The 13,110-nt window shown below is 40.6% G+C and overlaps 1 protein-coding gene across 1 annotated transcript in view; it reads right to left on the bottom strand.

Annotated features, from left to right (window-relative positions):
- Window positions 1-5,581, bottom strand: part of LOC143388718 (ATP-dependent RNA helicase DDX1-like) — a gene marked incomplete at its 3' end in the record, with an annotated part of 46,363 nt that extends 40,782 nt beyond the window's left edge. Inside the window, exons 1-5 of the mRNA XM_076842299.2 lie at window positions 5,519-5,581; window positions 2,585-2,636; window positions 2,259-2,322; window positions 1,315-1,344; window positions 495-591 (exon numbers count right to left, since the gene is read on the bottom strand). Coding sequence (XP_076698414.2) covers window positions 495-591; window positions 1,315-1,344; window positions 2,259-2,322; window positions 2,585-2,636; window positions 5,519-5,534 — 259 coding nt within the window. The remainder of the gene's footprint in view (window positions 1-494; window positions 592-1,314; window positions 1,345-2,258; window positions 2,323-2,584; window positions 2,637-5,518) is intronic.
- Between the last annotated feature and the right edge of the window lie 7,529 nt (window positions 5,582-13,110).

Here is a 13,110-nt window from a genome sequence, read left to right as displayed (position 1 = left end):
ACTTACTAAAAGAACCAACTGAAATAGAACTGAAAAAAATTGACCATAAAATTTATACTTTACATTTTAACTCTCTGGGTTCCTTCCTTCCAACCTCAAAAAAAAAAAAAAAAAAAAAGCACACTTCTTTTCCCACCATCATGGGTTTCTACTCTATATATTATCTGTAAAATCCTTCTTCAATATTTCCTTTGCAGAATGTTGTACCAATTTATCTTTAATATTAGACATAAAAAATTAAAAGGTTAAAAAGAAAAGACATGAAGATAACTAAATGTAATTTCCAAACTTCCAGTGTTCTTATTTTAGAAGGGACAATATTTCACTATGTGGGTTCTAAATGGCACTTAGCATCCCTGTTTTCCAGGGCACAAAATTCTAATATCACACTGCAGGTATTGGTAATAAAAAGGCATACCAAACCTCGAACTTCTAAATGTCAGAATGAGAATTAATGATTTACACAAAAGAAAACATCCATCTATAATAATTACCCGAAGCACCAGTTTTAATTGTTGTTTTTCCTTTTTTCCCTTCTTGTTGGTCTTTCAGAGTTTCATAAACTATCTGTATAACTGGAATACTGAAAGCCTATCAAAGAAACAAAGTTTTTTTTATTAGTTACAGGTATTAATAAGTTAATAATCAATATGAATGACAAAGGTTATACATACACATTGAATATTACATGCATTGGGTTGCTGCTCTAATTTCATTTGCCCAAACCCAAAACACCAGTAAGATAACAGGGAGTTACTGAATGAACAAAACAGAAGGCAGCTGATAACCCAAAACATAAACAGTAAGGCCCTTCAGAACAAACCTAAACTAAAAAGTATCATCTAGTCTGACAAATGGTTTCTCTAGAGGAGGCCAATTGTAGATCATTTCTTTATCACTAAGCCACTGCATTAAAATTCTGAAATGAGTATAAACACTAAACATACCACAATTCTTCTCAAGACAAGCTTAAATCTATATTCTTAAAGCCATACTCCTGTAGACGTTCAGTTTGTTGACAACAAAGACATTACTCAATGGAAAGCCATCAATTGCTTACAGTTTGAAAATGGTTGTTTGGGGGTTTGTTTAATATTTTTTCAGTTGCTGATGGACCTTTTTTTACTTATTTAACTGAGAATCAAACCCAGTGCATCACACATGCTAGGCAAGCAGTCTACCACTGAGCAGTCTACCTCCCAGCCTTGGAGATGGTTGTTTTAGTAAATATTTCAAAATAACACTATGGTTCAAAGACACTTTAAAATTCAGCTCTTAATTAAAGTGAAATGTTAATTTAAATGTATTACTTACACCAGTTTTTCCACTTCCTGTTTCTGCAGCCTGAATTGGGGGAAAAAAATTGATTTACAGTAAAACTGTCAATTACATAGATGAAATTAAAATGAAACCATGTAGAACTCTTTAACACTTAACTAGCTGCCTTTATTTTCACAGTACTTCAAGATTACCCAGACTTCCCCAGACAACTTTAACTATTGCTAATTCAATTCCTTAAGAATCTGTTCTTCCTTTCCTTTCCATTGCCACCAATCCAACTGAAGCCCTCATTGTTCTAATCTGATTATTATGACAATGTCCTAATAGTATCTAGCCCCACAGAGCAATACTACAATCTGCGTCCAAAGCAGGCTTCTCAAAAACCTAATTCTGACAATGTACCACACCTATTTAACACACTTTCCACTTTCAAAAAATGTCCAAATTCTTTAACAAGACACTGGAGCAAAAGTCCAAAAAATCTAACCCACAATATTATTTCCTATTTTACCAAGCTACATCTCCCACTCAGGAATATGTATTTTATGCTCCCATCTACCTGAACTACTCCAGGATCACATCCTCCCTTCTCCTACCTACTGTTTTTCTTGGAGCTTTTCTCTTCAATCTTCCCTTCCTCCAAACAGTCCCTTGTGATCCCTCAAGCCAAAGGATAAACTGACTTCCACCTGAACCCTGTAGTACTATGCATCTCCAAAGTAGGTGTCCCACTCTCTCATATGACATTTACTTCTGCACGTCTTCCTACCCTACTTGGTTTAAACCAAGAAAAATACAAATGTAATATTTTTTTTCCTTGTGCCCCTACAGCTTCTACTCAATACTTTGATGGCATATGTATCATAAGTGTTGGTAAATAAATAAAATTAATTAATCATTCTTAAGCCTATGGAATTCTTAAATCGGGCTACACAAACAATACAAATACACCCCTTTACAATCATATTTAAACATACCATAAGTACATCACCTCCTCCTAGGATCAATGGGATGGATTCAGCTTGGATATCAGTTGGGAGGCTAAAAGAATCACAAGTGAAGAAATTTAGTTAAAAAAAAAAGAAAATCACCTACCTAAGCTAACTAAATCATTTTATTGGTAAATGCGACCAATTTTTTCAGCTAGAAATATGCCCAAGTTAAAAAGGAAACATAATTGAAAGAATCACCAGAAAAATCATGTATCACTTTACAACTAGAATAAAAAAAATTTGATATAGTCACTAAATGTTTAAATGATAAAACACCCTTGTTACCATGCATTTAGATTCTATGTACTTACAGCCAATCCATCTCTTCCACAGCTTGTGCAATCTCAGGCATAACACCCATCTCTGAAAATAAAAAGTAATTTTAAAATCCATACAACTAAACTTATCATAAATCATATTGCTCTTAAGATTCCTTTCACAGAACTGGGTAGACTTTAAAGCATGGCTTATTGATATCAGACCCACTAAGTATAGCAACTGCTGAGAAATGTCCAATGTCCAAGTTTTGGAGACACACTTGAGTTCAAATTCAAGCTTTTAGTTACTAGTAAGTGACACTGAGCAAAGCCATAATCTGTTTTCTTCACACAAAATGAGGCTTATATGACTTACCTTGTAGGTATGAATACAGGAAGATTAGTGATAATAATGTAATGCATCTGACACATAGTACTCATAGTGCTGTTTACCTCCTAGAAGACTAGTGAAAAATCTGCCAGTCAGGGTTCTAAACCAGCATCTCAGTTGCTTCATTAAGTGATATGGCAGTTAGGTACCTTGCCTATTCCAATACCATTTGAATACCCTCAAGGATCTGAGAAAAATGAACAGCCCACATGTATTGGCAGCCATAATCAAAATTTTGGTTAACTGAAGAGGGAGCTGACAATGGTGGCAACTTCTGGGCAACTGGAAATGATCAGTTCTGATCTTAACTCTGCATATATTTAAATAATTCTACACCAAGGCAAGTCCAAAGTGAATAGATCAAGCTATTCCCAATTAAGTTTTCTCACTTCATCATTTCTTTAGTAAACTTTCTCAAGTTTAAAAGGAGTAGTCAGCTGGATTACTTCAATTTTCCTTCCATATGAGAAGGGATTTTTAAGTCTGAATTTATAAAAAGCACTTTTATTGCTATTATTACAAAAGTATACACTACTATAAAAGTGAATAAAAGTTAAACTTTACCAAGCCCAAGAAATTACAAAATTTAAAAATTTTGTAATTCTTGTCAGTTTGCGAAAAAGCATATAGCTAATCGTAATATATATATATATATATATATATATATATATATATATATATACATATATATAATATTTTTTTTCATTTTCAAAAAGAAGGTTGTCATAACTTTAAATCTCCCCAGGAAAATCCAGATAGAGAAGCTAATTAAGCTCTAAAGGGAGGATCTTTCTAAGCATTACCCACTTTAGAATTCAGTTATATTCTCATTCTTAAAATACAAACTGCTTCAAAAAAGGAAGTGATGGTCTTAAATATGCCATATACACAAGCTAAAGCTGCTTGCAAAACAATAATACTGGAAAAAGCAACCACACAGTGCTTTCAGCAAATCCCAGACAATTTCTTGTCCCATTCTGGTCATAGCTCTGCATGTTTTCTTTGAGCACTTTTTAACATTTACAGGAAAAAAAGAATATTCATGTTATTTAATCCTACTTTTGCCTTTATTTCATCATTTCAGTCTCTTCTCCCAGTTCTCTGCCCCAACATTACTGAAATCTGTACATAACTTACAAAGACATGCATTTTATAAACAAAAAACTAGAACTTCTCTACAGATCTTGGCTCCAAAATTGTGTTAGGTAAGAATTAGGAAAAGAAAAACAGCAATCACCCTAAATAGATTTACCCAGGACTCTAATTAGATGTAATTTTGGTGATCTAAATTTCTCATATGACTAGAGATTTGGAATTCCTAATATTCTCACAGGAGAAAACTGAAAAGTATACAATATGTGACATCTGATGTCATTTTAATGGGTTAAAACATTAAAAGTAGGCCTAACAATTTATTACTATATAAATTTATCATATTTAGTAAGCTTAAGGCTAATTATAGCTTTATAATACTGTAGTTGCATAAAAGGAGAATGATAAAGAAAGGGAGAAGCCCAGTCCAGTGGGTACAGGCCTGTCTGTAATCCCAACTACTCAGAAGGCCAAGAAAGGAGAATGTCAAATTTAAGGCCAGTCTGGGAAACTAAGCAAGCAGCTCTAAAAAATAAAAAAAAATAAGGGGTTGGGGTTGTGGCTCAGCAGTAGAGCACTTGCTTAGCCTGTGCAAGGCCCTGGGTTCGATCCTCAGCACCACATATAAATAAATAAATAAAATAAAGGAATTGTGTCCAACTACAACTAAAAAATAAATCTTTTTTTTTTAAATAAAATAAATACAAATAAAAAAGACTGAGTATATGGCTCCTAAGTGGGGCACCCCTGGGTTCAATTTCCATTAACCCCCCCACCCCAACTACTGGGTTCAATAAGTCAATTCAAATCCTGTTTGTAATAATGGCGTATCATGGGCGAATAAATCAACAATTAATTTTCAAATTTTACGTTGGGCTAACTTAAACATGAGTGAAAATGCTTTCCCTCTGGCTTCGACATTTAATGTTAATATTGATACACTGTCCTTAACAACAAATAGAAGAGCAGGTTTATCCTTGCGTGGATTTTTTTTTTTTTTTAACTTTAAAAGGCCTGGAAACAACTGAATGGAGGCAAGATCGTCACTTGTCCCAATGACCCCTCCCCACGTCCTGTTGCTTCCAGGCCTGGCCAAAACCTGATAGGATGCGGGCAAAACCTGGGTCGCAAAGCGCCAGGGCCACGTCAAAGGGGCAGGAGCCTGGCCATCCGCTAGCAGCTGGCACATCGCCACCGCCTGGTTGCCGCCGCCCCGCGCGGACTGGCAGGAAAGCCGAGGTGACACCGATGGAAGAGAAAGAAGCTTGAGAAGGAGCAGGGGCAGTGCCGTCCCCGGCAGCACCTGGCGAGAAATGCCCTCCCAGAAGCTGGGCCGCGCGGACGGGCCTCTCGGCAGCCGCCACTGACCCCGCCGCGCAGGGCCCCAGGGCTGCAGCGGACTGCGCCCTGCAGTCCGCTGCAGCCCCTAAAGCTCCTCCCCAGCCGCCGCGGGGCCGAGGCGTGCAGCGAGCCGCCCACACCACCCCCAGCTTCCACCAACGCACCGGAGAAGGCCGCCATCTTCGCCTGTCCTCCGTGGCTCGGCTCACTCGTTCCCTCCCTCCCTACTGACATCGCGGGCGCGGCAGCGCGTGCTTCCGACCCTTGGCCTTCGCGTTCCGAGTCCGGGCAGAGACTCGGCCCCGGGAGAACGGTTCCGACCGAGAAAAAGACACCCGGCTTGCCACTCACAACCCTGAGCCCCAGCGCAGGCCCAGCTCAGCTGGACGGTGCCTTCCCGAAGTAGCCAGGACCGGTCACTAGCCGTCCTGGTGGTTATCAATTCTTTAGAGCAGTCCGCTTGTCATCAGGATCACTTTTCCTCAGTCAAGGAAGCAGATGTTCGAGGATTAGGGTCAAACCATGGACCCGGGCTGATCTAACAGCAAAACTGCCCTCCTGGCTGCCTCCCTCGTCCCCCCCTCCCCCCACCCCCACCACTACCCCAGTCTTCAGCTCACATCAAGACTAGTGAGTGCCTGGGACACACTAGATATTTGTTACGTATTTTTGACGGAAATAAGTAGAGATTTAGGTCTCCCTCCTTTTCTTTCAAACATGTTTGATGTAGCTTTGATAATTTCAGGCTTGACTTCCAGGCAATTTTGACTCCTTTCTCTTTGCAGAAAGATGGTACAAGTAAACGAATATTAATTCATCCCACCACCCACTCTGCCAGGTAGTAATAGAATCTTTAGATGCACACACTGAGATTCAGGAAAGTTAGTAACTTGTCTAATACTACAGAGCTACTAAATGGCAACCTGGAATCTGGGCCACATCTGCTGACTCCAGGGCCCATTCTGTACTCTGTATAGTCTGTCCCAGAGTGTCATGAAGAAAAGTGAAACCCTAAGTCCAGATATGATTAGAAATACAAGTTTGAGAGTCATACCCTCTGGATTTGAATTCTAGCTGTGCCAATTGCTAGCTGTGTAGTCTTGAACAAGTGTGAAATTTCTCTGGGCTTCTGGTTGCTCAACTCTAAAATAGGGATGAGCAATAATAGCATCTATCTCAGGATTGTTAGGAGGATTCAATAAAATATATAAAGCATCTAGAAGAGTGCATATTACATGAAAACAATATAAAGTATTATCCCTATTATTATTATTTTTTTTTTTAAGAATTTACTTGAAGCTCCAAAAGCCAATGACAATACATTCAGGTCTGCAGTTTCACACTTCCAAGAGAGCACCACTCGCATTATATTCTATATTCTTGTTATGTTTTATATAAATGATACTGAGAATTATACAACTTAGCAATTTCAAAAGGAAATCTGAAATCTGGTGTTTGTGTCTTTAACATTCACCCTAATCATATGAACGTATCGAAGATGCAAATAAATAGAAAAAGTTTCTCTAAAGAAAGTTTTGAAGTGCTGTTGGGCTTTTCCTTTCTCAAGGGAGAAAGCAATTTCCAGGGTCTACTCAGAGAAGCTTTGATCGCAAGAAGTTGAGATCTGAGATGGGAGGAGAGGAAAACACACAGAGAGAGAAAGCTGGCTTTTTTCTCCCAAGGGCTAAACAAACCTGTGGGAAATGAACTTGAAGCTTCCCTCAAAGGGAATGTACATAAGAGAGCTGCCTAGAGAAGCTGAATTGTTCAGCAGACAGACCCTCAAAGGACCCTGTTGTTTCTGTACCATCCAGCTGGAGGGGAGATACTACCTGTGTGAGAGCCACTTGGAGGACACCAGCAGGAGAATCTCCAAGGCAAACACAAAATATGCCCTTTGGGGGAAAGAATCAGCCTTGAATGTGACTGAACCAAGGAGGAGCAGAATCAAATCACACGGCACCAGCCAATGAAGATGGGAACCCCACTCACTAGACTATCTATCCCTCCCCAGGAATCAGAGACAACAGCTGATAGGAGAGGGGAGAGCAGAGAAGACTGACCTCCACTACAACACAGCTCTCAGACTTGGGATAGGCCAAGGTGGGGAGGAAGAAACCTTGGTTAAATTTGTGAATCTAGATCACTATACTGAACTCGAGACTGTAATTGTATTGAAAGCAATCATAGTTTTTCATTAGTTGAGAGTGACTGGAAAAGTTCTAGATGATGCCAGACACTTCATTTAGGTGAGCAGAAAAGGTAACTTACAGAAACTATTTCAATATAATAAATGGTATTTTCTGTTTGGGCCCTATGAAGTTCAGCCCATTTAATATATTGCTATAATAATTATAAATGTGTGTGTGTGTGTGTGTGTGTGTGTGTGTGTGTGTTTTATAGTATCGTCAAGAATGGGAATTGGAATGTAACTGGGATTAACTTCTCTTCTGGAAGGTAGGTAAGGCCAGGTAGAGAAATATCAGGCAATCCCTTCATGAAACCAAAAAATAAAGGTTGTGTGTGCCCCCCACACACACACACACACCAGTAACATGATTAGTGGGGTCTGTGTCCCCAGAGCAGGCTGATTAAATGGGGACCTACTACCACAGATTTCTTTAATCCCTGCCCTGGATCTTGAATACTGTCATGATGGAGTCTTCCATCAATAAGCTCATTCATCTCTGCTGCAGCTCTTGGTTGGTGAGTATCCTGCACCCACCCTCCTTAGAATAGCAGAATCCTCATCCTCCATGTCCAGAGGAGAAGTCACAGTTAGGTGGGAACATGGCTGCTAGAAGGTGGTGCCTAATGGCAGCTGGATAGGAAGAGATTGGACTGACTTTTAAAATTCCTAATTTGGGTTTGTCTCCAACATTTATTTCTTTAACCTCATGATAACCCCACATTTCATGTAATTGCATGTTTTGAATCCCACTGATCATGTTGTAGTGCAATTTTACTATAATAAGTATGCATCAGAGAGACTGTGTTATATATTACAAGTAAGCTGTGATATTCCCCACTGCAGAACAGATGGTTTTGCAAAGACAGCCTTTAAAAAAAAAAAAAAGACCTTCAGATACCCATGATAGTGCATATAAGATGAGCCTTGTGAAAGATTCTAGATTGGTCACTCAAAAGCAACACACAGCCTACATCTTAGTCTATTTTTACTGCTATCACAGAATACCTGAGACTGGATACTTTATAAAGAACAAAAAAGAAGGTAGGAAGGAGCAAGATGAGGAGAAAACAATCATCTTTTCAGACTTCTTTGTAGTGAAAGACAGCCTTGAAAACTATTTCTTCCTAGAGGGATATAAATGCTGATGCCAGGTTGGTACTTCTAGGAACCCTCTGTACAAATGCAATGAGACATAAAAGTCAAAGCTGCAGGCTAATGTTACTGAAGCAAAATTGATGGAAACTGGCTTCTTAATGAAGATGGCAAACTAAGTGACCAGCCCATGTCTCTCTCTACACAGATCTCTTATGGCTCACCAATGCCTTTCTTAGTTAAGTTTCTTTAAATTTCCTCTTACCTGCAGCCCAACACACTCCTGAGAAGCACAGAAAAGAAATAAGATGAAGCATTCCTCATTACGGATGTTGTATAATGAATCTTTCAGAAAAAAAAATTCAAGTGGTCTATAATAGAGCAGTAAGTAATCTATTATGGCTATAGGGAGGGGACATTTGGCCTGGGTCCTAAAAGTACCATGAAACATGACCCTTGAGCAGGTGTAGTGGAGCATGCCTATAATTCTAGCTACTTGGGATGCTGGGGCAGGAGGACTGTAAGTTTGAGGACAGTCTGGGCAATTTAGGGAGAACCTGTCTCAAAATTTAAAAAAATAAGGAGGATTGGGTATATAACTCAGGGTTAGAATGCCCCTGGGTTTGATCCCCAATACTGAAAAAAAAATCCTTGAATATATAGTCATTTCTTCACAACTAACAATGAAGATGAAATGTGCTTTGTGCAGTGGAGGACATGACCCAGGCCAGGGAACAAAAACCAAAGTAGATTGGTGCTTTATCCCTTCATCAACACCAATTCTGTCCCCATTTCCTAGTCCCAGCTTTTCGGAATGGAAAAAGCTAGCTACCTAGTTCCTAAGGATTTTGCCACCAAGAGGAAAGAAACAGCAAGAGAGAGAAATTGTTTTAATATAAAAGAAGTCGAGTAGAAATACAATATCTTCATTGCATAACTCCCCTCAAGTCATGCTACAAACCCACTGATCTTTTCACAGAAGTAACAGCACTCTTCTCTTTCCTTAAATGCTGTCCATGAAGTTTGTCCCCAGACCCATGAGGTAGGAGAAAAAAGTTCTCAAAAATACTTGCTCTGGATTTTGAATGTGATGGTGCCTCTCATCAATAAGCCCTTTGCCCTCTGCTGTGGCTTTTAGGTGGTAGGTCTCCTGCAGCCACAGTCCTTATAGTGACACACACCAAATCCTCCATGTGCAACCTCCTGCTTACTTCCAGCCTCAGTACCTGCCCTCTCTTCCAAAAACATTACTTTCCAGGATGTCAAACTGCATAGCAATCCTTGCGTACATCAGAGTGCCTTTCGCTGCTTTGCATTTTCTTATGCTATTCTCCTCCCTGGAATAGCTTTCCCTCCAGTTTTGGTAATGTCTTGCTGTGTTACAGCTACCCACAATTTTGTGAATTAATACAACCACCAATTTATTTGCTCAAGACTCTATGGGTCAGCCATTTCGGTGGGATTAGCTGGATGGTTCATCTGTTCCACATGGCGTTCCAGGAGTTATTCACTCAGTTGCGTTCAGCTGGTGTCTCAGCTGGGTTGGAAAATCTGGGAAGACTCACTTCCATGGGTGTGCCCTAGCATTTCCCCAGGGGGCTTTGCTTCCTCTGTGTGGTCAGCCTGGACCTCCTCACAGAGGATTGGTACCAGGGAAGACAGACTTCCTACATGGCAGCTGGGTTCTACCAGGATGTGTTCCAAAAATAAGAAGCAGATGTGCACATCTCTTGTCAGTCTTGAAAGGGAGTACAGTGTCCCTTGTGTCAAATTCTCTTGATCACAGAGCCCAAACTCATAGGGAGAAGAAATACACTCTACCTCTCAACACAATCAATGACAAAGAGTTTGCAGCCATTTATTATAAACTCACCTTCTATAACACATTGGGTATATTTACAACATATCACCCATAACACCTATCTCCTTGAAGAACTCCTAATTATCATTTGGATTCGGCTAAATGAGCACCTTACCACAAATCCTGCTATATGAATGTTTATTTCTCCTTTTCCTTAAAATTTGGAATCTTTGCTGTACATATAGCTGCCCAGAATAAAGATTCCCTCCTTCTTGGCCTCCTGGTAGCTAGATATGGCCTGTGTTCTGGCCAGTGGTGTGTGTGTGTGCGTGTGTGTGTGTGTGTGTGTGTGTATGTGTGTGTGTGTGTATGTATGTGTATATATATATATATATATATATATATATATATATATATATGTGTGTGTGTATATATATATATGTAAACAGAAGTGTCAAAAGAGACTTCTGGGGATGTAGCTCAGTGGTAGAGTGCTTGCCTAGCATGTGTGAGGCACTGGGTTCGATTCTCAGCACCATATATAAATAAAATAAAATAAAAGCCTATCAACGACTAAAAATCTATTTAAAAGAGAGAGAGAGAGACTGACTGACTTCCGGGAAATGTCCCTAAGGGAGGTAGTACCTGTGATTTTAGATTTCTTTCTTTTTTTTTTTTTTTTTTGGTACTGGGGATTTAACCCAGGGGCACTTAACCACTGAGATGTATCCCTCAGTCCTGTTCTATTTTTGATTTGGAGACAGGGCCTCAGTAAGTTGCATAGGGCCTTGCTAAATTGCTGAAGCTGTCTTTGAACTTGCTATCCTCCTGCCTCAGCCTCCTGAGTCGCTAGGATCATAAGTATGTACCACCACACCTGGCATGACTTCAGATTTTTACATGAGATAATAAAAACTCTCTTCCTTTGGGGGTTTCTGAACCATACAGCTAAAGTGAATCCTATTTTAAATACCCCTGCTAGTTATCTGTTTCTATAAAACAAATTGTTCCAAAATCCAGTGACTTTAAAAATAAACATTATCAGTCACAGCTTCTGTGGAACAGAATTCAGGAGCAGTGTGGCTGAGCAGGTCCACTGAGAGACCCTCTTAGAGTGGCAGGCAAAGTTCTGGTGGGGAATGCAACCGTGCAAAGATATGGCTCAGACTGGAGGATCAGCTTTAAAAGGTAGGTCACTCACAAGACTGTGATGAAGTGAGTGGGAAACCTGTTTTCCACATGTCACATGCCACATCTTTGACTACTTCAGTGTTGTCAGGACTCATCTGCTGGCTCCTCGCCCTCACTTCCCCGCCAAAGCAAGGCAACTCCAAAGCAGAATGAGTGACATCTTTTATGGCATGGTACAGCCATCAAAGGCACACACTGTCACTTCTTCAGTCTCTTATTGATCACATAGGCCCATTCAACGGGGGAGGGGACTACACCCATAGCAGTGTGGATACCAGTTGATGAAAATCCTGGGGAACCATCTTGGAGGCAGGCTACCAGAGGCCCCTGCTTCCCTAACAGACCCCAGATTCTGTTCACGTAGCAAGCTGTAATGCAGGAAAAAGCACGTTCATAAGCATCCCCTGGGATAAATCTTGCTGCTTCTAGACCAGCCGCTGTCATCACTATACTTGTCGGCTTCGCTTTCCCTGTTTTTCATAATTTCCCTGACTTAGTGTTGTGGACATGGAGAGGCTCCCGTTTAAATATCCTCCTTTCCCGTCTATATTTCCTGCAGCTTCTGAGCAGAGCAACAATCATTGAATTTTATGCTTTTGTCAAAATAAGTTGTCAGAAACGGGTCCAGATCTATTAGAATGCAACAGCCTTCCCGCTGCCCTGGCATTCACCTTATGGTGCAGGGACAGAGGGGGCCTGGCAAAGAGACATAAATCCAGAGATCTATAGCTCTGTATCCCCTGAAGAAGTGGCCATAAAGTCCTTCACTCCAGATATATGGAGGGAGGGTGACAAAGGGCGGCCTGGAGGAGTTTCAGAGGGGCTGTAAAACAGAAAAAAGAGATCTTACTAACTGTCAGTCTCATTATAAGCAAGCCAGGCAGGGACATGATTTATGGTTGGGTGCTGACTGGCCGGCAGGCATGACTGTGGCTCTCTCCCCCATCCCCGCCATCTTGAGTGCTCATCAGCTCCTGTGAGTGACGCTGATGGCTCCCGGGGAAGCGGTCCTGCACTGGGAGTCTGCGCAAGAGAACACCGCGTGGAGGTGGGAGGGTTTGAGAACAGTCTCTGTGCCTGGCACATGTTCTGAATACAGCAGCCCAGAATCTCTGAGGACCCCAGCTTCCTCTCTGTGGTAGAAAGCCACGTGGCCCCAGCTCACAGAGTTCAGGCTTGCTTTCTCTGCTTCCCACCAGTGACCTCATTCACTGTACCTTCTGCCTGTGACACTGATCATAGGGTTTCGTGTTAACAAGGCTTGAGAGTGTTTTACCAGCCGGAACAGGATAACTTGCTATATTTAAAAGGGAGGAGATAATTTTTAAAAAGGTCAAGAATTCTTCAAAATGCCTGGAGACAATAATTCTGGATATATAAACTGATACAGCCTGGTACCAGTGACATTATAATCATAAGGATGGGAATTTGCAAAGGCTGCTTCAAGTACAGCTTTGAACAGTGATGTTCCAGTCACGATA

This window comes from Callospermophilus lateralis, unplaced genomic scaffold, assembly GCF_048772815.1.
Source record: "Callospermophilus lateralis isolate mCalLat2 unplaced genomic scaffold, mCalLat2.hap1 Scaffold_1353, whole genome shotgun sequence".
Classification (NCBI taxonomy): Eukaryota; Metazoa; Chordata; class Mammalia; order Rodentia; family Sciuridae; genus Callospermophilus; species Callospermophilus lateralis.
Note: the sequence above shows the minus strand (reverse complement) of the source record. Positions and strands in the feature narration are given on the sequence as shown.